At 47.3% G+C, this 26,298-nt stretch overlaps 1 protein-coding gene across 1 annotated transcript; it reads right to left on the reverse strand.

The window, feature by feature from the left end:
• Positions 1-449: 449 nt before the first annotated feature.
• STRAP (serine/threonine kinase receptor associated protein) lies at positions 450-23,793 on the reverse strand. The gene is made up of 10 exons (XM_060245874.1): positions 23,212-23,793; positions 15,616-15,751; positions 15,119-15,200; positions 14,842-14,914; positions 12,513-12,609; positions 9,090-9,227; positions 7,961-8,097; positions 5,863-6,012; positions 3,395-3,460; positions 450-1,031 (listed from the first exon to the last, which is right to left on the reverse strand). Exons 1-10 carry the CDS (start codon positions 23,321-23,323, stop codon positions 970-972), a joined length of 1,053 nt encoding a protein of 350 aa, XP_060101857.1. The 5' UTR covers positions 23,324-23,793; the 3' UTR covers positions 450-969.
• Positions 23,794-26,298: the final 2,505 nt, after the last annotated feature.

Here is a 26,298-nt window from a genome sequence, read left to right on the forward strand (position 1 = left end):
GTTCAATGACAGAGAGCCCTCTTGAACAAAATGACACTGATGCTGTCATTTTAAGGGTCTGATATTTACACAGAATAGCCCCACTCCCTTCAGCGACTGCATTTTTATTTATTTATTTTATCAGATTTATATCCTGCCCTCCCCTAACGGGCTCAGGGTGGCTCCAATACTCCAAATCCAGAAGTTATAGAAACCATTTCTGCAACAGGGTATTATGTTAAATCACGGCAGTTATGATACATGCATCTTTCCGCGTGTTATTTTTTTAAAGAGGAACTTTTTGAATAGGAAAATTTTACCGAAAGAAAGCGGGGAGGAGAAATACAAGCCTCAAATAGCAGGGGGCGGCATGCAACCGCCTATTGTACAAAACCACAGGCCACCCTTCCATCCCTCCTTTGAATGACAGCTTGAAGGCACGACGCCGGATTGTTTGGAAACAGATGGGCTAACTTCTTCCTTGTCTAAGCCTCCTTTGGGTTCTGGTGGCTGCGACACAGGTATTTTATTTAGACGGCTGGAAACCGAAGCAACATACAACAAATGAAACCCACAACAAAACCCCAAATCAGTTTTTTTAAAAAAACAATATAACTCCCAGCTTCTGCCGACTCTTCCCCCATTCCACACACTCTACTAGAAGCGGTTACATTTTCTCCTTGATAATAAACGCTACGATGAGTTATAACTGAAGCCGGAGGAACCAGAATCTCTGCCGCTGTATCACGTTCAGGGGAAAAGAAAAAAAAGCAAAAGGCAGCGGTCGCTGGGAGATGGCCAAACCTGCTGCCGTTCGACTTGCCCTGCTCTCTTTAAAGTCAACCAAGCTCTGATGCGTTCTCGTCAATGACTGCCCATCTCTGCCTTGGGTGCCGTGTGCCCCCAGGGAGGTCCCGCTACATGCTGCTCTGTCTTGCTCGATATTTTTGTCTCAAAATGTCCGTGTGTTGCGGTTGGTGGCCGTAAGCCTCAAGCCTTGACTTCGGGGGTCGTGCTGTAGATGGGATCTGAATTTTCGGAGCCGAGGTCTTCTGCAAGGGAAAAAGATGATGATATTGGATTTATATCCCACCCTATACTCTGAATCTCAGAGCGGTCACAAGCTCCTCTCCCTTCCCCCCCCCACAACAGTCACCCTGTGAGGTAGATGGGGCTGAGAGAGTTCTGACAGAAGCTGGCCTTTCAAGGACAACTGCGAGAGCTATTCCAGCAGCTGCAAGCAGAGGAGTGGGGAATCAAACCGGGTTCTCCCAGGTAAGAGTCCGCACACTTAACCACTACACCAAACTGTCTCCCACACCAAACTGGAAATGGAAAGGAGAAGGAATTATTTTTGAGGGAACACTCAAACAACCATCTCTGATTGAGGGAATCAAGTTAGTAACACAACCCGGGTCAACTTTATACAAGCATTCAATGAACTGTTAAAACTTCTGGGGTTTTGGGTTTTTTTAAAAAAACCCATCTGCTCTGAAAAGTTAAACATGCTTCAAATGACAGATTTCTTTTTAAGTGTGGCCTGATCTTGTTCTTGGCCAGGGGTGGTCAAAGTGTGGCTCTCACACACACATTGTGTGGCTCTCAAAGCTCCCACCACCCCGTCAGCCGGCTCGGAGAAGGCATTTCTCTCTTTAAATCACTTCTCCCAGCCAAGCCAGCCCACGGCTTGGAGAATGCCTTTAAAGTTGCTATTTTCCACCTTCACCTTTCCCATCTATTTGCCCTCCTTCTTTCCCTGCAGTTCTCAAACATCTGACGTTCGTGTCTTGTGGCTCTCAAACATCTGACATTTATTTTACGTGGCTCTTACGTTAAGAACATAAGAGAAGCCATGTTGGATCAGGCCAATGGCCCATCCAGTCCAACACTGTGTCACACAGTGGCCAAAAATTTTTTATATTTATATATATATATATAAATATATCGTATTTTTCGGACCATAAGACGCACTCCCCCCCCCAAAAAAAAGTAGGGGGGAAAGTGTGTGTGTCTTATGGAACGAAGGTACGTACCTTCCTGGGGGGGGGGGGGCGATCCGCTGCCTCTGCCTCCGATCCAGTGCTTCCCCCGCGTCTCCCTGCCTGGCTCCATCTTCTTGCAGCAAGCGCTGGGATCGCTCCACGTGGCCCCACCGCAAACCCAGCGCTTCGTGAGCGCTGGCTGCGGAGGGGGCAGCATGCTTTCTCCTTGCCTGTGTGCCTGGCTCCACCTCTGATGCTTAAAGCAAGCGCTGGGATCGCTCCCTCTGCCCCCCGATCCCAGCGCTTGCTTTAAGCATCAGAGGTGGAGCCAGGCAGACAGACAAGGAGGAAGCACGCTGCCCTCTCCAGAGCCGGCGCTCACGAAGCGCTGGGTTTGCGGTGGGGCCACGTGGAGTGATCCCAGCGCTTGCTGCAAGAAGATGGAGCCAGGCAGGGAGGCGCGGGGGAAGCGCCGGATCGAAGGCAGAGGCAGCGGATCGCCCCCCAGGAGGAAGGTGCGTCCTATCGTCCGGAGCGCCTTATGGTGCAAAAAATACGGTATATACACACTGTGGCTAATAGCCACTGATGGACCTCTGCTCCATATGTTTATCCAATTCACTCTTGAAGCTGGCTATGCTTGTAGCCGCCACCACCTCCTGTGGCAGTGAATTCCACATGTTAATCACCCTTTGGGTGAAGAAGTTACTTCCTTTTATCCGTTTTAACCCGACTGCTCAGCAATTTCATCGAATGGCCACGAATTCTTGTATTGTGAGAAAGGGAGAAAAGTACTTCTTTCTCTGCTTTCTCCATCCCATGCATAATCTTGTAAACCTCTATCATGTCACCCCGCAGTCGACATTTCTCCAAGCTACAGAGCCCCAAGCGTTTTAACCTTTCTTCATAGGGAAAGTGTTCCAACCCTTTAATCATTCTAGTTGCCCTTTTCTGGACTTTTCCCAATGCTATAATATCCTTTTTGAGGTGCAGTGTCCAGAATTGTACACAGTATTCCAAATGAGACCGCACCATCGATTTATACAGGTGGCAAATTTGGCCACCCCTGTTCTTGGCTGTAAAGCCACGCGAACCTCTGTTTAAAGGCTAACAGCACCCAGCACAAGGGAAATCACCCCTTGAAATAGTAAGGAAACCATCTTATCATTGGCAGCTTTCCAAGGAATAGCCTAGGCAGAAGCTTGTGTGTCACCTCTGTCCCTCCCCCCCCCCCCCCACCAACCCAAATGGCCTTTGTGTTCCCTTGACCTCCAGAGGGCTCTTGCAAGGCTCACAAAGCTACAACACAAAAGCTACTGCTGTGGGATCCAGCCCCCAGCACCGCAACTCTAGCAGGAGTGCTAGGCATTTCAGATGGGAACTTTGTGCTCAGCTCCCTCTACTGGCCAAACACAGGTGGAGCAGGTCATTACCTAGTTCTTCTTCTGCAGTTCCTGGAAGGTTAGCCTTTGGTTTCACCAGCTCTCCGCCTTCTTCCTCTAAAGACAAAGAAGAGCCATGGTTTATTATATAAAAAGGTAAAGGTAGTCCCCTGTGCAAGCTTCAGTTGTTTCCGTCTCCGGGGTGACGTCTCATCACAACATTTTCACGACAGACTTTTTACAGGGTGGTTTGCCATTGCCTTCCCCAGTCATCTATGCTTCCCCCCAGCAAGCTGGGTCCTCATTTTGCTGACCACAGAAAGATGAAAGGCTGAGTCAACCTTGAGCCGGCTACCTGAACCCACCGGGATGGAACTCAGGTCGTGAGGAGAGAGCTCGGACTGCACTACTGCAGCTTCACCACTCTGCACCACGGACTTTTAAAATATCACTGTGGATCTTGAGATGAACTCCTCAGTGTCCTGCTGGGCAGTTTTCCAACACTGCCTTTAGATACCTGACCAGTAACATAACACATTTTCCTGCAGACAGATACAAGTGGGTAGCAGTGTTCCCTCTAAGCTGAGTTAGTGTGAGCTAGCTCACCGTTTTTTAGCCTGCAGATCACACATTTTTGTCTCGGCTCAGAAAAAAATGGCCCCAGAGCAAACTCATGTATGCAGCAGCTTACAAATTTCATGCCAGTAGCTCACAAAGTAGAATTTTTGCTCACAGGGCTCCACAGCTTAGAGGGAGCGTTGTTGGGTAGCCTGAAGCGATACAAAGTTTTGAGTCCAGTGGCACCTTTAAGACCAACAAATTTAATTCCGGGTATAAGCTTTTGTGTGCATGCACTCTTCAAGAATTAAACTTTGCCGGTCTGAAAGGTGCCGCTAGACTCAGACTTCTTCCTGTAGTTGGTGACTGTTCTTTTAATTGCTGAATCCTGGTACAATTTAAGCAAAACACAGTGTTTTCCCCAACAACTGTTACAGCAGCAAGAAAAAAAGGGTCCCCCAGTAGCCACAGAACAAAGAAGACTGTGACAAGACTGTCAGGTTGTAGGCAGTGTTTCCTCTAAGCCAGGGGTGTCAAACACATTTTGTTATGAGGGCAGAATCTGACATAAATGAGACCTTGTCGGGCCAGGCCATGGTGGCCCAGGCAATGTGTGTACCTATTTAAGATTAGGTAGCAGAGATATAAACTTCCTAAAGGACACAGATAAACACAATTAAAGATTTTTTTTAAAAAAAAAAGAAACTTAAAACATGCTTAAAACATTAGCACTCGTTGCTTAGAGGTGCTTTCTTTGTATTTTCCCCATGGGATCCAGGGAACTGGGCAAAGGAAGCTCTGGCTCTTTCCTTCCTTCCCCAGGGGATGAGGAGAGGGAGGAAGGAAAGAGAATAGAACAAGGAGAGGCTTGGCTCAGTAGCCCTGCTGTGTGATTGAGAGAGCCTGGCAAAGCAAGCTCTCCTTCCTCGCCCTTCCTCCCCAAGGGAGGAGCCTGAGCAAATGGCGGAAATAGAGGTTTTGCTCTGTAGCTCCTAAGTGACTGAGCAAGCCTTGCAAAACAATCTGTGATGCAGAAGGAAGCAAGAGAGAAGGAGAAGGAAGCAGACAGCAGCCAGTTGCTCAGGGGCCTGATAGGAGCCCTCCGGGGGCCTGATTTGGCCCCCACGCTGCATGTTTGACACCCCTGCTCTGAGCCAAGTTAGTGTGAGCTAGCTCACAGATTTTTAGCCTCCAGTTCACACATTTTTGTCTTTGCTCAGGAAAAATGCCCCCCAAGCAAACTAATGTATGCAGTAACTCACAACTTTAATGCCAGTAACTCACAAAGTAGAATTTTCACTCACAAGATTCCACAGCTCAGAGGGAGCGCTGCAGGGGAGGACTCATATGACTTAACAAAACAAAACAATCCCTTCAGCTAAATATCAAAAAGGAGGTTTCTAGCTTGGCTTCTCCCTGATAAATTAGTTTCCTAGAAGGGGATTGGAGGAATGAATGCTCCCCATGTGAAGAAGAGAAGAGCTGGGTTTAAACTCTGCCCTTCACCTGGAGTCTCACAGCAGATTAGAATCTTTTCCCCTTCCTCTCTCAACAGACATCCTGTGAGGCAGGTGGGGCTGAGAGAGCTCTGAGAGAACTGTGACTGATCTGAGGTCATCCAGCTGGTTTCATGTGGAGGTGGAGTGGGGAATCAAATCCGGTTGTCCGGATTAGAGTCCACCGTTCTTAAGCACGACACCAAGCCTGGCACATGAGGCCTCCCCACCTGTGGTCTGTACACCCCAGACACAGGCCTTCTAGCCTGGGAAGAACTAGACCTTAGTTGATACACTTAAGCGACATCGCATGAGTGTGCACGTCGAACGCTTTACCAAGTTCCAAACCGGAAAGAACGTTTCCAGTGCAATCTGCAAACCATAAACTCATCTCTTATTTTAAAGACTTTTAAAAAAATATGTTCGAATGCAGCTCAGCCCCATCAAACGCATATTTGTTCTTACCAGGAATCACACATTTCCAGAGACCATATGTTTTGCCGACTGTCGTCTGCCACAGTCTCAGCGTTCCGTCCTCGGAGCCACTGGAGTACAGCTCTCCATCTGGGCTGAATCTGACACAGTGAATGGGCCCAAAGTGCCCTTTGTATGATTCTGCAGGGAAATTGGGAAGCATTCATGAAATTTCAGGCAAGAAACGTGACTGGCAGAGTACACCATGCCCAAACACACATCTACATAGAAGACTGCAGATTTATACCCCGCCTTTCTCTCTGAATCAGAGACTCAGAGCAGCTCACAATCTCCTGTATCTTCTCCCCCCACAACAGACACCCTGTGAGGCGGGTGTGGCTGAGAGGGCTCTCCCAAAAGCTGCCCTTTCAAGGACAACTTCTGCAATAGCTGTGGCTGACCGAAGGCCATTCCAGCAGCTGTAAGTGGAGGAGTGGGGAGTCAAACCCAGTTCTTCCAGATAAGAGTCCGCATACTTCACCAGTACACCAAACTGGCTCATACAAGAATCATTAATAATCAAGCTTTGTGAATTTAGTAAGAAAGAGAGAGGGAGATTGGATTTATTCGCCACCCTTCACTACCTAAAGGAGTCTCAAAGCGACTTGCCATCTCCTCTCCCTTCCCCTCCCCACATCAGATACCCCGTGAGGTAGGTGGGGCTGAAAGACCTCTGACAGAACCTGCTCTTGAGAGGAACAGCTCTGCGAGAACTTGTGACTGACTGAAGTTCACTCCAGCAGGTGCATGTGGAGGAGGGAGGAATCAAACCCAGTTCTTCCAAATAAGAGTCTGCTACTCTTAAATGCTGCACCAGACTAAGGTAGTAGGAGCCACACCCCCTGATGCCAACCAGCCGGAACAGCATTCCTGTGCAAAAAAAGCCCTGCCTTGCACTATGAATGACTCAGCACAGATGCTGGTTAATCTAGGCTGGCTTAGGCTATAGGAGAGGTCTTCACTTTTTCCAAGCCTGGGTTCATCTTTGCACCCAGCCTTTAACAATGGACCCAGTTAATTGTTTTAAATCTCCTTTCCCCCCCCCCGCCCTGTTCTGACATCTTTCACCACAGATTTTTGCTCCTTTCCACCACAGGAGGAAGAATTCTGACACCATGTCAGCTGGACGCGTGCCTAGAAGCAGCCATTTTGGACTTCTCTCCACTCTGGGTGTGCTTTCATCCCCTTCAGTTTGGTGTAGTGGTTACGTGCGCAGAGAACTGGGTTTGATTCCCCACTCCTCCACTTACAGCTGCTGGAATGGCCTTGGGGCAGCCATAGCTATCACAGGAATTGTCCATGAAAGGGCAGCGTCTGGGAGAGCTCTCTCGGCCCCACCCACCTCACAGGGTGACTGTTGCGGGGGGAGAAGATATAGGAGATTGTAAGCCGCTCTGAGTCTCTGATTCAGAGAGAAGGGCGGGGTATAAATCTACGGTCTTCTTCTTCTGTCCTTGAAAGGGCAGCTGCTGTGAGAGCCCTCTCAGCCCCACCCACCTCACAGGGTGTCTGTTGTGGGGGGGAGAAGATATAAGAGATTGTAAGCCGCTCTGAGTCTCTGATTCAGAGATAAGGGCGGGGTATAAATCTACGGTCTTCTTCTTCTTCCTTGCTTCTCTGACACAGATTAGACACTGGTGATAGGGAGCTGAAGATGGAGAGCGGGAACAACTATGGAGGAACAGACATGGTTGCGCATGTTTCCCAGGAATAAAGTGGCTCTTACGATAAGCAAGTTTGGCCACCCCCGGCATAGCTCATCATAGAAAAGTCCACTGCTCTGACACTGGAGAATTTAGAAGTATCCATTGGCATGTGAATTTGAGCTCTTACTCACATCCTAAACGGTCATCACCTTTAAATAAGCAATTCAGTCAAGGCACATGGGAACAATACTTTCCTTCGCAACAACATGTTGAGAAAATTTCTTTTCACTGTGTCAATCCCTACACAGCTCTAAGGCCAGTGCCAAGACTAACCCCCCCCCACCCCCCGTGGGCGTTGAGTTAAGCTACCTTTTGCATTTTAGCAGACATGCAAACAGTCAAAGTATGTCCTGAGGATCTCTCACCAGCACCTCGTCACGTACCTAGCTCTTCACCAGAGTTATAATCGTACTTATAAAGTTTAAAGTCTTCGCCACCTGCGACTAGACACTCTTTCTCAGGGTGGAGCGAAGCAGAATTGACTGTTGCGGGCGCTTCAAATGATTTAATCTGCTCCAGGCTGGGGAGAGGGGAAAAGAAAGGGATCAGACAAGTTCCAATAAAGGAATTCTATAGAACAAAACAAACACAAACAAGGGGAAGGAATGGAGAAAAGAACACACACACACACAAAAAAGGCAGCATTTTGTTCAGAATAATTTCGTCTACCCTCCCTTGCCAAGTTTGGAGTGTCTGCTACTTTCGCGCATTTGTTCGACAGGCAAATTTTTCAACGAAGACGAGATCGCAGTAAAGAAATGAGCGAACGCTCAAGAAAATCAGTTAACTTTGACAAAAGGGACAGAGTAACTTTATACATTGTGTCTTAGGACCCCTATGAGCTGTAGGCTGAAACTTTACTTCAGTCACTGAAGAACGCTCATGAAAATGTCAACAGAATTTTCCAGACTACAAGATCAACTGTACAGTGACCTGAATCACACCCCAAAGGAATGTTACGTTGGGGAGCAAAGCTAAAGCAAAGTCTTTCTCATGCACCAAAACAACTGAAGGGAGTTGTTCAGTTTGTACTGCAAACAACTATCAGCAGCGACAATTACAGCATCAAATGTGTTTTTATCGTTAATGTATATCCTTCCTTTGGAGCCATCCCAAAAGGACAAGCGTGATCAAACACAGCAGCATGAACAGTCCCTTCTCATCAGCCTGGGCTAAGCCAAGTCAGGTTTGCTGAAGGGTTCTTAAGAGAGCCAGTTTGGCGTAGTGGTTAAGTGTGCAGACTCTGATCTGGGAGAACCGGGTTTGATTCCCCACTCCTCCACTTGCAGCTGCTGGAATGGCCTTGGGTCAGCCAGAGCTTTTGTAGTTGTGAAAGGGCCACTGCTGTAAAAACTCTCTCAGCCCCACCTACCTCACAGGGTGTCTGCTGTGGGGGGGGGGGGGGTAAAGGAGATTGTGACCGCTCTGAGACTCTGAGTTTCAGAGTATAGGGTGGGACATAAATCCAGTATCATCTTCATCTATAACAACCAGGTTGACAAAAAACCTTACGTTTCTGCACTGTGAAATGCAATGGTCCTTCCGTAGGTGATCACCAGTATCTCCCCTTCCGGGATGTACTCCATGCTGCTCACAGACATGGCCACATTGATGGCCTTCACTTCTGTCAATGTACTTCGATCCCAGAGTCTGAAATGGAAAGACACGGACAAAAAAGTGGTCATCAGGCTAATATTCCCACAGTCCTCTGAATCAACTCAGCTGTCACCTCCCTTCGGACACTCGACAGCCAAGAGTACAGCCACATCATTTCAGAAGGTACCATCACACACACACACACACACACATACACAAAACAGTGCAACATGTCTCTCCTGAGTCACTAAGCACAGACAGCTTAAAGAGGGGATTGGATAAGCATATGGAGCAGAGGTCCATCAGTGGCTATTAGCCACAGCTTATCATTGGAACTCTGTCTGGGGCAGTGATGCGCTGTATTCTTGGTGCTTTGGGGGGGCACAGCGGGAGGGCTTCTAGTGTCCTGGCCCCACTGGTGGACCCTCTGATGGCACTTGGGATTTTTTGGCCACTGAGTGTTGGACTGGATGGGCCATTGGCCTGATCCAACATTGGTTCTCTTATGTGAGTAGCACTATAACAAAGTTGGAGTCTGGTAGCACCTTTAAGACCAACAAAGTTTTATTGAGAACGTAAGCCTTCGTGTGCTAAAAGAACACTTCATCAGACAATAGCATGGGATGGAATTAGCGAGTGGGCAGTGAATTAGTATGCAAAATAGTGGAAATGCTTTTAGCAGATTCAAAGAATGACAGGTTGGAGTCTGGAAATCGTACGTTTGACTTAGTGACTCGGGAAAACCAGCAAAGGCAATAAATGTCAGAACTGGAGATTGATGTCAATGTCTTGATAGTGAAGAGTAATTTTCTGGAAGCCATCTATGTCAGAACTTGTAACTTTCTTAGGTGCTGTTAGCCTAAGTGACTCCATATTGTATTCAGACACTAACCCCTGCAACCTTGCTTCAGCAACTAACTAACATTCTTGTGCATTTCAAACAAACTGTGATCACTGAAGGGTGGCAGATAGCCTCTGGTCAACATCTGCAGATGGCCTTTGAAGCCAGGCTTTCTCAGCGGGACTCCATCCTCCCTTCCTGATAACAAGTCCTGAGAAACAGACAGTTGTCTATGCCCGTGTGAAAGATTGTTTTATTGTTGTCACAGGAACCGCATAAAGTGTAACAAATGCTAACTTTCGGTATCAGTGTTATCCTGTACCTTCAGCTCTGCAGTTCTCAATAAATGCCTATACTTTGTAACCAGTACTGGGCCTCGATTGAAGTTCTTCCAGTTCTGACAATCTAGGCTTCTGATAAAGAGCAGTGTAAACATCTAACAATCATCTTAAAGAGCGTTTTTCCCATCCAGCATGCAGCAAGAACGATGGTCCTATTCATATTCTACACCAAACCATCATCGTTTATTTATTTCGTAAATTCAATTATCCACCACCCTCCCCACAAGAAGACAGGGCTCAGGGTGACGTACAACATAATAGCTTGTAATACGTCATTAAAAACACATTAAAACTAATAAAACACAGCAATCGGCCTAACAGATGGTGCTAAAAGTTCTAGTAGTGCCACTGCTTGATGGGGAGGCAGGGAGTGCAAGTGCCAAGAAGACGGAACCATCGCTGTACTCAACCAGATGCCTGGTGGAATGTCTCTTACAGGCCCCGCGGAACTGCATCAAGTCCCACAGGGCATGAATGTATGTTATTTGGCAGAGAGTTCCACCAGGTGGAAAACATCCTAGCTCTGGTCAAGGACAACCAGGTATCTCTCGGGTCAGGGACCACCAATGCTCATCTGATGCTATGGAAAAGAACCTCAGGCTTGTACTTATAAAGCAGGGGTCCCCAACCCCTGGGCCATGGACCGGTACTGGTCCGTGGCCTGTTAGCAACAGGGCTGTGAGTTGTGTAATTATTTGATTATATATTACAATGTAGTAGCAGTAGTAATAATAATAATAATAATATGACATTGGATTTATATCCTGCCCTCCACTCCGAATTTCAGAGCGACTCACAATCTCCTTTATCTTCCTCCCCTACAACAAACACCCTGTGAGGTGGGTGGGGCTGAGAGGGCTCTCACAGAAGCTGCCCTTTCAAGGACAACTCTATGAGAGCTATGACTGACCCAAGACTTCTAACAGCTGCCAGTGGAGGAGTGAGACACCAAACCTGGTTCTCCCAGATAAGAGTCTACATCCTTCACCATCACACCAAAATAAAGTGCACAACTGTATAATCCCAAAACCATGCCCCCTCCACCCATCTGTGGAAAAATTGCCTTCCATAAAACCGATCCCTGGCGTCGAAAAGGTTGGGGACCGCTGGTTTAAAGTCTTCGCTGCCTGCAACTAGATGCACTTTCTCAATGTGAAGCGATGCAGGAGCCTCAAATGATTCCATCTGCTCCTGACTACAAGCAGAAAGGACAGGGTGAAATGCGTGGCACCGCAACCACTCATGCTGTCCTACAGCTCTTTCGTAGGGCAAATCGTTGTTGGCTGTTTCATCGAAACCTGAAAACGATGGCTTCCAGTCACCTCCAAACAGGAATCGCAAAGCACGGTCAGACCACACAGCTTCACAATTCTGGCTGGACCCACCGTCAATCGGGCACAGTTTTCGGGCTTGCACAACAGCAGCAAACTGTGGTTTGCTGACAGGCAGAAAGCACGGGAGGGTTCGAGCAGAGGGACCCGCCAGCCCTGAGGCCCACTCTCAGAACACCAAATGGAAGCTAGACGTGACATCTTAGCCCCGTTGATGCTTTGCTATGCAAAATAATTCAGTGTACATGTTGGCAGCATTATGTTCACTGCCACCACAACATATTAAGGTGTTTTATAGTGAATCAGAACAGTGGTCCATCTAAGTCAGTACTGTCTGCTCAGACTGGCAGCGACTCTCTTGGGATGTCAGAGGTCTGCTGCATCATCTGTAATTTGATCCTTAACTGGAGATGCCAGGGATTGAACCTGGAACGATCTGTATGCCAAGCAGGTGCTCTGTCACTGAACCAGAGTCCAATTCTGATATAAAACTGAACTGAAAGTCAGTTTGGTGTAGTGGACTCTTATCTGGGAGAACCGGGTTTGATTCACCACTCCTCCACTTGCAGCTGCTGGAACGGCCTTGGGTCAGCCATACTATTGCAGGAGTTGTCCTTGAAAGGGCAGCTTCTGGGAGAGATCTCTCAACTCCACCTACCTCACAGGGTGTCTGTTGTGGAGGGGGAGGGGATATAAAGGAGATTGTGAGCCGCTCTGGGACTGAGATTCAGAGTATAGGCAGAAAGGATATATATTCAATAGCATCTTCTTACGTTACCTAGGGGAGGAGGGAGGAATATATTCCAAGAAAACCTGCAATTCTCACCTGACAGTTTTATCATCGGCAGAAAGAATCTGGCTATCGTCGCTGCTCCACAGAGCCTTCTTAATGCCGGATGTGTGGCCGCTCACCACTTCAGGTTCTGGAAATCAGAGCAAATACCTTTAAGAACAACTTTATTCTCCTCCACAGTTCACCAGGATTTTTCCTTAAACGTGATCTGAAACCAGTCCCCCTATGCAGAACAGCAAAAAAAAGTTAACAACTTTATGACTATGCGAAGTTTAACGTTTGAGAGTTCTGCTACTGCATCTTGAAATGTTTCCCACGGCATGATCTTCACTGAAGTCTGTCCATTTCTACTTTCTGATTAATAGATTTTCAGTTTGCCCTTGTTTCAAGACGTTCAGCACGCTCCACATGGCCGCTTTACCCCCATTTGATCCCTACAACTACTCTGTGGAGCGTGGCAGGCTGATCTTAGGTCACCCAGGGAGTTTTGTGGCAGAGTTGGGATTTGAACCCAAGCCTCCCCACAGCCAATGTCTGATCCTTTAACCGCAACATCACATTGGCTGCCGAGCTAGATTTGAGTTCAGCAGCACCTTAGAGTAGGGGTGTCGAACTAATTTGTTATGAGGGCCAGATCTGACATAAACGAGACCTTGTCGAGCTGGGCCGTGTCAGGCCGAGCCATGTGTGTACCTATTTAAGGTTAGGTAGCACAGATATAAACTTTTAAGAAGACACAGACAAACATGACTAAAGATTTTTTTTTTAAACCTTAAAATAAAACATGCTTAAAACATTAGCACTTGTTGGTCTTAAAGGTGTTTTCTTTGTATCTCTCCCAGGGGATCCAGGGAACTGGGCAAAGGAAGCTCTGGCTCTTTCCCCCCGTCCTCAGGGAACAAAGAGGGGGAGGAGCCTCAACCAATGGAGAAAATCGAGGTTTTGCTCTGTGGCTCCTGTGCAATTGAGCAAGCCTTGCAAAGTAAGTTGAGATGCAGAAGGAAGCAAGAGGGAGGGAGAAGGAAGCAAACAAGAGCCAGATGTTCGGGGGCCTGACACCCACTTTAGAGACAAATAAGAAATTCAGGCTATAAGTCCTGGAGAGTCAAAGTTCCCTTCCTCGGACATTCTTGATTAGGGATGGCTGCAAACTGGATCCCGAGCAAAATTCAGGCTGAACTTGGGCCAGTTCAGGGCTCAGGAATCGATGTTCGGGGAAGACACTTACTGAACTTTCACCAGTTTGGCCGCTCTCTGCCACCTCAGCTGATTCCCCACTTAAACAGGTAGACACATGGCTTGGCCCAAACTGAAATGGTCCGGCCCAACAAGGTCTCATTTATGTCAGATCCAGCCCTCATAACAAATGAGTTCGACACGTCTGGCTTAGAGGGAGTATTGGGAGAACCAGGTCTGATTCCCTACTCCTCCACTTGCACCTGCTGGAATGGCCTTAGGTCAGCCATAGCTATCGCAGGAGTTGTCCTTGAAAGGGCAGCTGCTGTGAGAGCCCTCTCAACCCCACCCACCTCACAGGGTGCTTGTTGTGGGGGAGAAGATATAGGAGATTGTAAGCCGCTCTGAGTCTCTGATTCAGAGAGAAGGGTGGGGTATAAATCGGCAGTCTTCTTCTTGATCTTCTTTGGTGGCCTCCTATCAAAATAGTAATGTTTTTCAAGGCAGTGATGCTCTGTATTCTTGGTGCTTGGGGAGGGGAGCAACAGTGGAAGGACTTCTGTAGTTTTGGCCCCACTGGTAGCATCTGGGTTTTGGCCACTGTGTGACACAGTGTGTTGGACTGGATGGGCCACTGGACTGATTCAACATGGTTATGTTCTTATGTCTGGGGCAGTGATGCTCTGCATTCTTGGTGCTTGCAGGAGGCGGGGCAACAGTGGGAGTGCTTCTGTAGCTCTGGCACCACTGGTGGACCTCCTGATGGCACCTAGGTTTTGGCCACAACACGACACAGAGCGTTGGACTGGATGGGCCATTGGCCTGATCCAACATGGCTTCACTGTCTGGGGCAGTGATGCTCTGCATTCTTGGTGCTTGCGGGAGGGGGGGCAACAGTGGGAGTGCTTCTGTAGCTCTGGCACCACTGGTGAATCTCCTGATGGCACCTAGGTTTTGGCCACAACATGACACAGAGTGTTGGACTGGATGGGCCATTGGCCTGATCCAACATGGCTTCTCTTATGTGTTCTCCCTAACCTCAGCTGACCCTGCTTAGTTTCCAAACTCTAACAAGCTTGGGCTAGTTTGGCCTATTCAGGCTGCTATTTTTAATAAACACAGATATACACAAAACACACTTTTGATGAGCAGCAGTTCCAACAGTTAAAGAAACGGTAAAACCCACCTGCCTCTGGCTTGCTTAAGTCATAGATACGCAACAATTTGTCTTGTCCTCCTGTCAACAGGTAATTGCTGTCCTGGAACACAAAACAAAGATTCGTCCATTAGAAATACAAAAGCATGTTCTAATAAAGCCACCGGACTATTCCATAATCCAATTTTTTTGCGTTCAGAAAAAGCTACATTCAACGCTGGACTCGCTCTTTATGAAGCTTTAGTAAAGCACAAGGAAACAAGGACAGGCTCTCAAGAGGCTAGAAAGAAAGAGATTTCTGTCGTACCTGAGTGAAGTCCACAGATTTGACAATGTGCTTGTGAGCCAAAGTGAGCAGCTCATCTCCTGAAACAGCATCCCACACTTTGCTGAAAAACAAGAACGTTTTATTTAAAACACAGAAAGACCCAAAGCTACAGATGATCTACTTTAATTCACTGCCACAGGAGGTGGTGGCGGCTACAAGCATAGCCAGCTTCAAGAGGGGATTGGATAAAAATATGGAGCAGAGGTCCATCAGTGGCTATTAGCCACAGTGTGTGTGTAAATAGATAGACAGACAGAGAGACATATTTTTTTTTGGGCCACTGTGTCACACAGAGTGTTGGACTGGATGGGCCATTGGCCTGATCCAACATGGCTTCTCTTATGTTCTTTCACTTCAGTTCTAAGGAACCTGAGAGATCAAAAAGGCAAAAAGCTACATGTATTAAAGCAACGAGGAACAGAAGGGTGCAGAAACAGGTGGAAGGCTTGTGTGTCAACTACAGAAGGCTCACTTACGCTGTGAAATCTGCAGCTGCAGTAGCGGCTTTAGTGGCATCCTGATTCAAAGTGGCGCCCCAGACGGCACCTTTGTGTCCAAGAAATGTTCCAATCCAGTCTCCCGTGTCTCCCTGGCGGAGCATAGGCTTCCCATCTGCAGAAGGACCAAACAAACACTGAGACACAGGGCCTTCCTCTCGGCAAATGACATCACAGGTTGATGCAAAGTATCTGACCATCAGGAGTGCTTAATGTAAGAGCCACATAAATGTCAGATGAGGGAGGGGAGGGCAGGGCGGAAGGAAGGAAGGAAGGAAGGAAGGAAGGAAGGAAGGAAGGAAGGAAGGAAGGAAGGAAGGAAGGAAGGAAGGAAGGAAGGAAGGAAGGAAGGAAGGAAGGAAGGAAGGAAGGAAGGAAGGAATGGCAAAGTGCTCTGCAGATACAAATGCCTTCTCCAAACCAGCTGATGAGGAAGGGGGAGCTTCAAGAGCCACATATGGCTCCCAAGCCACAGTTTGGCCACCCCTGATCTGCATCAACCAGTCTTATACATCCAGACCCAGCAGATCGCCTTAACATTACACAGCACAGCACTACATGAACTGGGAATTCTCAGACCTTGGGGCCAAGACCCCCATACAAGCTACCTGTGGGTGTCACTGTGCTCCTTTACGGATACATCAATGCCACTCACCTGAGAATGCCTGCAGTGGTGTTTGTGACAATTTGTTTTGAGGATGGCCGAAGTAAGCTGAGAGTCCCGTCCTGCCAGGGATTGGAACTATGATGGATTCCTGGAGGCATCTTGCCTTCCTCTGGGCATACAGCAGGGGTCACTGGGGTAGTGGTGGGGGGTGAAGTAGCTGTGAGTTTCTTCCACTGTGCAAAGGGGTGGACTAGATGACTCTTTAGGTCCCGTCTAGCTCTATGTTTCTTTCACCACCAGAAAACATGTACAGATTGGAGGCCAAAGTGAATTCAGGATAATCATCCCATGCAGGGGTGGAATTCTAGCAGGCGCTCCTTTGCATATTAGGCCACACACCACTTATGTAGCCAATCCTCCAAGAGCTTACAAGGCTCTTTTTTGTAAGTTCCAGGAGGACTGGCTACATCAGGGGCGTGTGATCTAATATGCAAAGGAGCTCCTGCTAGAATTCCAGCCCTGATCCCGCAACAGTACTAAGTCCCTTGGTCGAATGGGTATAAATTCAACAAACTGAAGAGTGCCCCTGTACAGGCTGCAGTGGCCCCACTGGTTTAGTTCACTGTGGAATCATCTGCTCACAAGGGCAAGTGAGGGAGAGGGGGGTGTTTTACCCTGATCAGGAGAAAACCTAGTTAAGAGAAGCTTTAGCTATCTGTATTCTGTAATGTTTTTATCCAATGTTTTCTCCCATAACGGCACACGTGGCTCCGTTCCTCATCTCAAAGGTGAGATCGGCCGAGCTGAAAAAGAACCAGACCGGTTTCGCACTCACCCCACGCCACTCTCTTCAGCATGGCATCCTTCCGATTTCCCACTATCTGCCCTGGGGCTTCACTGGTTTTTAGCGGTTTCTCTTTGCCGCGCAAAAACGGCGGCGCAGGCTGAAGCCCCAGTGCGGACAGTGGGAAATCGGTAGGGTGCCGCGCTGAAAAGAGGAAAGTCAGAGCAGCACAAGGTGAGTGCGAAATCAGTCTCTGTGGCCCAAGATCGGTTTCCTGGCTAGAAGGATACTGACCCCTGTTCCCAACCCTCGTGTGACACTCTAGTCACCGCATCATCACACCGTCACATAACTGCGGGAATCTATGTAGACAGATCCAGGTTGGGGTCTGAAGCAGGAGAACAAAGCAGGAGTCAAGTAGCGCCTTTAAACACCTTTTAATCTGCTATTCTGACGTATATTGCCTTGTTTTTTGTTTTTAGCCCAGTCAACCCAAACTAGCAATCACCAGACTCCAATTTGTGATTCTTTTAATCTGCTAAAAAAACATTTCCATGATTTTGCATACTAATTCACTGCCCACTTTCTCTATATTAAGGACTGCCTGCCATCCCATCCTACTGTCTGATGAAGTGTGCTTCTACCACACGAAAGCTGACATTCTGAATAAAACTTTGCTGGTCTTAAAGTTGCAACTTGACTCCTGCTTTGCGGAAGTCTATGAACAGGAAAAACTTGCTCCGGCAGCTGAACTTAAGCAAGTAGGAACGGAGGCCTCTCTAGGTTAAGCATATTCAACAAGAAGGACAAGCGCTTGCGTTACGGACCTATACAGAACGCTCTCAAATACATCATGAAAAACCTTCACATTGAAACAAATCACACGATGCGGTCTTGGGAGGTCTGCCTCCACCCTCCATACACCCTCTTTAGGGGTGCTGGGTTTAATACAGGATAAAACATTAGCATCCTGCTTATTAAAAAAAAAAACTCTCAAAACGATCCCAGAAAAAAAAATCAAAATCCTAAAGGCGCAGTACTAAAAGGAAGTGAGCAAAGCCTCCCATACGCAACCAACAGACGCTGCTGACCAACCAGCCGCACGCAAACCCATGACAAAATCCAGTCAGATGTTCTTATTGGCTATTAGCTGTGATGACTAAAGGGGATGTCTGCGTTCAGAATCAGTAAACCTCTGAAAACCAGGGCCAGGAGGCAACATCAGGGGAAGGCCTCTGTGCCCTCCAGGGGAACTGGTTGGCCACGGTGTGAGACAGGATGCTGGACCGGAAGGACCACTGGTCTGATCCAGCAGGGCTCTTCTTCTGATGCTCTTTAACAGGGGTAGTCGAACTGTGGCTCAGGAGCCACATGTGGCTCTTTCACACATATTGTGTGGCTCTTGAAGCCCCCACCACCCTGTTGGTCAGATTGAAGAAACCATTTTCTCTCTTTAAATCACTCCTGCGAGCCAAGCCAGCTGGCGATTTGGAAAATGCATTTAAAGTAGCTTTCTTCCCACCTCTCCTCCCCCACATATCTACTTTGCTTTCCTTCCTTCGTTCCTTGCGGCTCTCAAACATCTGACATTCATGTCTTGCACAGTTCTCAAACATCTGACGTTTATTCTATGCGGCTCTTATGTTAAGCAAGCTCGGTCACCCCTGCCCTTTGATACAGTTGTGCTTCCAGAAAAGGTGCCCTCCTCACCCTCTCTGCTGGGCCAATCCATAAGAAATGGAATAACTGCGCAGGAAGTGGGGAGGGGTCATTGACAAACCCATATGTTTTCCCCCAGCAGGGTGAAGAGCCATTTAAAGGTGCTCAAGGGGAGTTAGAGATCCTTCTCTCCTGGCACTGCAATCTGGAACCCAAGCAGGTACCCTGAGACTATTCAGCAATACAACTGCAGTGCAGGTGACACTCTCAAATCTTCCAATGTCTCAGTTACATGGAGCCTTGGACAAACTCTCAAAGCTGAGCAAGGACTTCAACCCATTGGTGACTGGGAGCAAGAGTGATTTTTAAAGTTGTTATTATGATGGGCCCTTTAAAGCAAAGTCCTGCACTTTGATCTTCCACATGCTTATTACATAAACCTATTATTTAACTGCAATGAGATACGCTGCTACCAACACCCAGATACTCTCCAAGATACCCCTCCCCTACCTTAGAGCACACCTTGACGACCAACCAGCACAAAAACAGCAGAAGTGGACACTTTTCCACCCTTCCAAATTATACTCCAGAAAAATTCCACAGGGCATGTAAGACCGAGCTTTTCTGGATGGCCTTCACTTAATATCTTGATGCCTCTGGCAAGAGTGTTCCCTGTGGGTTCTTTGCAAAAAGAATACCTAGATCAACAGACCACATGGCCACTATTTTTATTATTGACTGTAGTCTGCTGTTTATGACACCTATTTATAGTATGATATATTTTACCGATATGTAAGTATTTTATTGTATTTATTGTACTGATTTCAATATTGTTGGAAGCTGCTCTGAGCGGTTTTGGGAGGAGCAGGATATAAATCTTCAGAAATAAATAAATAAATTCCATTACATCAACAAAGAAACCAGAGAGAACAGTGAGCTCCACTGCAGTTCATCCAGGGGAAAACAGAATATCTTTTGTCACTAATTATTCCCAAAGTACTTCTCAGGGTCCAAGATGCTAAATTCTTATCTCATGTTCGACCCAAAACAAGGATGGGTTGATCTCCAATCAAGCAATACAAGCCAGCAATTTAAATCACCCCCCAAAAAACCCACTGTGATTTATAGACTTATTCAAATAATTTTCCAACATTTCAAAGGTGCACATTATCGAAGAACTGGATGTCATAACAATTAGAACACGGTAGATTGCAACTAAAGTGCGCTCTTCTACCAAGAGGACAGTCTAAAACCTTTGGTTACAAATACAAGTTGATGGGGTGTGAACTGGCAGAGACTGACCAAGAGAGAGATCTTGGGGTCGTGGTAGATAACTCACTGAAAATGTCAAGACAGTGTGCGTTTGCAATAAAAAAGGCCAACGCCATGCTGGGAATTATTAGGAAGGGAATTGAAAACAAATCAGCCAGTATCATAATGCCCCTGTATAAATCGATAGTGCGGTCTCATTTGGAGTACTGTGTACAGTTCTGGTCGCCGCACCTCAAAAAGGATATTATAGCATTGGAGAAAGTCCAGAAAAGGGCAACTAGAATGATTAAAGGGCTGGAACACTTTCCCTATGAAGAAAGGTTGAAACGCTTGGGACTCTAGCTTGGAGAAACGTCGCCTGCAGGGTGACATGATAGAGGTTTACAAGATAATGCACGGGATGGAGAAAGTAGAGAAAGAAGTACTTTTCTCCCTTTCTCACAATACAAGAACTCGTGGGCATTCGATGAAATTGCTGAGCAGACAGGTTAAAACAGATAAAAGGAAGTATTTCTTCACCCAAAGGGTGATTAACATGTGGAATTCACTGCCACAGGAGGTGGTGGCGGCCACAAGCATAGCCACCTTCAAGAGGGGTTTAGATAAAAATATGGAGCAGAGGTCCATCAGTGGCTATTAGCCACAGTGTGCTGGACTGGATGGGCCATTGGCCTGATCTAACATGGCTTCTCTTATGTTCTTACCCAGCCAACATCCCTCTGGCACTGCAGACTTCCACCTACTAGTAAAATAAGAAGTCATAAGTGTAAAAACTAATGGATCTCTTTTGGCTGTGTTTATGCAAGTACAAGGTGCTGCACAAATCATTTACTTGAAAACAAGGGCCATGAGCCAGCAATTTGATATGCACATTGGCCTCTGAAATCAAGGCATTTAAATAACCTTAAGTCAGCATTAGATCACCCAAAATTCTTCAAAACCAAGGCCTGATAATCATTGGGCAAAACAGAAGTGAGGAGTTCACACTCTTTGGAGACAAAATTAATGTGTGTTTTTTCCACAGCACATAATGTCTTGTAGCTCATTTAGAGCTGTAGCTCATTTGTAGTTTTCAAGAACGAGGTACTATGGTATTTACGCATTATGCACTTTAATGTGATTCATACTGATGACCATTAAATTGAGAGCCAGTTTAGTGGTAAAGCGTGTCAGACTAATATCTGGCAGGCCTGGATTTGAATTTGACTCATGCAATGGAAACTCGCTGGGTAACCTTGGGTCAGTCACACACACTCAGCCTAACTTGCTTGCAAAGTTGCTGTTAGGATACAGTGGTGAAGAGGAGAATAACATAAGCTACTCTGGGTCCCCACTGGAGAGAAAGGTGGGAATAAAAGAATTAAATAAATTACAACAAATAGAGGTCTGTATCAAGAGAGCCCTGACCAGGATAGTTCAAGCTAGCCTGATCTCGTCAGATCTTAGAAGCTAAGCAGGGTCAATCTCGGCTAGCATTTGGGTGGGAAACCGCCAAGTAATACCAGAGTCGTGACATGGAGGCAGGCAATGGCAAACCACCTCTGAATTACTCTTACTTTCAAAACCCTATGGAGCTGACATGAGTCAACAGCCAAAAACAAAAAAGTAGTAGCACACAGCCTGATATGATAATATCAGAGGAGAAAAATATCCAATGTATAATGGTTTCACCGCCCCAAGATATAGTAACGATTGCTACATTTGGATGGCTGTAAAAGCAGATTACATAGCCCACCAATTACCCACAAAGGCTAAACAGAACTTCAATGTGCAGAAGAAGATGATATTGGATTTATATCCCATCCTCCACTCTGAATTTCAGAGCGGCTCACAATCTTCTTTACCAAAGATTTCAGGTTTTCACGGCTGGCATCATCATTTGTAGAATCTTTCAGGCTCAAGTGTCGTGTTCTACTGGAGAAAGTTTTTCTTCCAGACGTTTCGTTCTCAGCTGCGGAGAACATCCTCAGTGGCGTTGCAGCCGGAGCAGGCGCTCTGACCTTCTTGGCTGCTGTGCATTGAGTGAGGCCAGGGCTGCTGGAGAGCTGCTATTTCTAGGCTGGAGGGGGTGTGGTGAGAGGGCAATTGGTTTGTGAATGTACCCATTGTTTGGTGGGGCTTCCTGGAAGGGTGGTGATAAGGAAACTGGCTGTGGAATGTGACCATTGTTCTGTGTTGATTGCTGGGAGGGTTGGAAGGGGTGTGAAGATAAGGAAGATGGTTGTTGATTGTGCTGATTGTTCTCTGGAATGTGCTGGTTGAACATATGAACATATGAAGCTGCCTTATACTGAATCAGACCTTTGGTCCATCAAAGTCAGTATTGTCTTCTCAGACTGGCAGCGGCTCTCCAGGGTCTCAAGCTGAGGTTTTTCGCACCTGTTTGCCTGGACCCTTTTTTGGAGATGCCAGGGATTGAACCTGGGACCTTCTGCTTCCCAAGCAGATGCTCTACCACTGAGCCACTGTCCCTCCCCTGGTTGTTTTGTGACCTTCTGCAATTTGTAGTCTGTAGGGTGTTTTGCAGAGCTGGATACCAAGAATCTTCTTTACATTCTTCCCCCCAACAGACATACACCAGGGCATATGATTTTACAAGTCAGCACAAGTTTAGCATTCAATGAAACAAGCTCTGGCTCACGAAAGCTTATTCCATAATAAAACTGTTAGTTTTTGTAGTCTCCCAGGAATCTTTGTTACAGAGCAGAAGTGGCCAAACTTGCTTAATGCAAGAACCACATAGGATCAACATCAGATGTTTGAGGGAGGGCGGGACGGAAGAAAGGTGATAGATGGGGGAGGAAGAGAGAGATGGAAAGAAAGCAACCTTAAATGCATTATCCAAGCTATCAGCTGGCTTGATTTGGAGAAGCAACTTAAAGAGAGAAATGCCTTCTCCAAGCCGGCCCACGGGGTGGTGGGGGCTTCCAGAGCCACACAATATGTGTGAAAGGGCCACAGTTTGGCCATCCCGTTACACAGCTTTCACAGCCAACCCCTGTGAGGCCCTATCCCTCCTCCCTACATGGCTACCAAGACTTCCAAGACCTCCACCCCAAAAAGGAAAATGACCCCGCAGCGGCCATTACCCAAAGCCCACCGAAGGGAAATAAAAAGGACTGGGATCCAGAGGCCGGGGAAGGAAGCTTTAAAGTTACATTTCGAGCCGCAACCCGCTGGAAGGTTTCCAAGGCAATACAGTAAATCTAGCCACGAGCAGGCCACTCCCCCACCCCCTGTGCCGCAGCCTCACCCTTGCAGGCGCTGATGAGGAAGTAGCCGTAGGGGGTGATGCCGCTGAAGGCCAGATCCACCACGGGCCGCGTGTGGCCGGAGCACGTCAGCGGGGTCTGCCTCATCGCCATGGCGACGGGGAGGAAAGGCGGAGACGAGAGAAGGCCGCAAAGGGGTAAGGGGCCGACAGGGCAGGACCGCCGCTCGACTCGGCCACGCGACCCAACTGGCACCAGACGCCGCCGGTAGCGGAAGTGACGCCAACGGAAGCGGCCGATACAGGAAGTCTGGCTAGTAGAGCTGGGGGAACAGGCTAGAGTGGCTCTTGGTAAGGTGCCGTTGGAGGCCGAGTGACTGTCGCTCTATCTCCGCAATAGAGGGCTGGCTCTGTGGGTGGAATGATGGACACTCTAGCCATCTCTGTGGTGGAATGTCAGGAGTCCCTACGGGAGCACAAAGGCGGTCGCTCTATCCCTCGGCATCTCTATGGCGCTGTACCGGAGAGAACACCCTAGAAACAGCCGAAGTCATCCAATAGGATGCCGCTCTAGGAGTTTTTGTCTCTGTGATGAAGCTGGCCTACCATAGGAACAGAGCGAAGGTGGATATAAAACATAAAGAGTCTGTTCATAGAGCAGGGTTGCCAAGTCCAATTCAAGAAATATCTGGGGACTTTGGGGGTGGAGCCAGGAGCAAGGTTGTGACAAGCACCATTGAACTCCAAGGGAGTTCTGGCCATCACATTTAAAGGAACCGCACACCTTTTTAAATGCCTTCCTTCCATAAGAAATAATGTAGGACGGCACTTTCTTTTGAGGCTCATAGAATTGGACCTCCTGGTCCGAACTTTCTGAAACTTGGGGGACATTTTGGGGAGAGGCACCAGATGCTATACTGAAAAATTGGTGCCCCTGCCTAAAAAAACAGCCCTCCCCAGAGCCCCAGATACCCACGGATCAATTCCCCATTATTTTCTATGGGAATAAGTCTCCATTGGGAATAATAGAGTTCCCAGTAGTCGTTTCCCTCCCCTTCCCCCACTTTCTGATGACCCTGAAGCGGGGAGAGGGCCTCCAAACCAGGAGATCCCCTGTCCCCACCTGGAGATTGGCAACCGTAGCTTCAGGGTAGGTAGGAAGGCAAATAGATAGGGGGGAAGGTGGAAAGAAAGCAACTTTAACGTTAAATGCTCCAGTGCATCAGCTGGCTTAGTTTGGAGAAGTGATTTAAAGAGCTTTGGTCAACGGGGCGGTGGGGGCTTCGAGAGAGAGTCCTTGTGTTTTATGATTGAGTGTTCGATTGTCAGGGTATGTTTGTAGCGTGTTTTGTATGAGAGTGTTGAAATATTAATCTATTCTATATAATTTGTTGCCAATTTGTATTATTTTGGAGGCTGGATATCACGGAAACCTTGGGTTCTCTTCTAATCACTTTCTGCCGTGATTCTCTATTTGGTTTCACACAATCCCCAGTTGGGGGCAGGGAATCCCCGGTTTGGAGGTCCTGACCCCGCTTCAGAGTGATCAGAAAGCAGAGGGGGGGGGGGGAGAGGAGGGAAATGTCTGCTGGGCACTCCATTATTTCCTATGGAGACCAATTCCCATAGAATACAATGGAGAATTGATCTGCGGGTATCTGGGGGATGTTGTTTTTTTAGGTAGAGGCACCAAATTTGCAGCATAGCATCCAATGTCTCTCCTCAAAAGACCGTCCAAGTTTCAAAAAGATTGGACCAGGCCAATTCTATGAGCCCCAAAAGAAGGTGCCCCTATCCTTTATTATTTCAAATGGAGGGAAGGTATTTAAAAGGTGTGCAGTTCCTTTAAATGTGATGGCCAGAACGCCTTTTGGAGTTCAGTTGTACTTGTCACACCTTTGTTCCTGGCTCCACCCCCAAAGTCTCCTGGCTCCACCCCCAGAGTCCCCAGATATTTCTTGAACTGGACCTGGCAACCCTACTCTAAGGGTCCTACTGCAGCTGTCCTATTGCAGACTGACACATCTACCCACTGAAACTAAATATGCACACAGAGAATCATAGAGATGGAACCTCCATGGTCATCTAGTCCAAACCCCTGAACAATGCAGGGAATTTACAAATACCTCTCCCACACACATATATCCCCAGTGACCCCTGCTCCATGCCCAGAAGATGTCAAAAGAACCTCCAGGATCCCTGGCCAAACTGGCATTGGAAAAAATTGCTTCCTGATCCCACAGTGGTGGTGACCAGCATTTCCCTAGGCATATAAGAACAGGCCACATGAGAGAGAGAGAGAGAGACAGATGAGCCTAATCTTAAAACTTATTTATCCATCTCCATTTCTCTGTTTCATATACGTGCAGCGCAATCCTAAGTAGTGTTACACCTTTCAAAGACCTTTGAAGTCAATGTGCTTTGAAAGGCATAATTCTGCTTAGGATGGCACCAGCAGAGAAACATTTCACGTCCCTGTTGGAGCCTCTTGACAAACATAATCTATTTTTTTTTTATTTAAAGTGCTGGCTGATAATTGTGTCTGTCTTAATTAGCAGAACCATCTTTTTGAAACGTTTTAAAAAGACTCCTGGGCAGACTATTATGGAAAATGGTGTGGTGCAGCCTCTTACAAAGAAAATTAATGTTGCCCAAGGTCGACAAAGGTAGTTTGGTACAAAACTTGGAACAAGCAATGAAATCTGTACAACTTTAATGACGATGCTTAATGTAGCCAAGCTGTGCTCTTCAGGAACGTCCTGACTTTATTAGTCCCACAGTGTGGTTTATAATTTAATTTTCTGTTCAACCGGCCTACAATTTGTCCTCTATGCAAAAGGGTGGCACAATATCCAGTTGGGGAGATCTAAACCTCTTAACAATCAGAGGGAAGTCGTAAATATCTGAAATGCAATGGAAAGCCAGAAATAGAGAGGTCCCCTGGAGATCTCAAGCTGAGATATATCATCTCAACAACAAGTGTGGTTGCCAGCCTCCAAGTGGTGCCTGGAGATCTCCCGCTTTTACAACTGATCTCCAGCTGGCAGAGATCAGCTCCCCTGGAGAAAATGGCTGCTTGGAAGGGTAAACTTTGTTGCATTGGACTATGCTGAGGCCCCTCCCCTCCCC

Source organism: Heteronotia binoei, chromosome 8 (genome assembly GCF_032191835.1).
Source record: "Heteronotia binoei isolate CCM8104 ecotype False Entrance Well chromosome 8, APGP_CSIRO_Hbin_v1, whole genome shotgun sequence".
Lineage (NCBI taxonomy): Eukaryota > Metazoa > Chordata > Lepidosauria > Squamata > Gekkonidae > Heteronotia > Heteronotia binoei.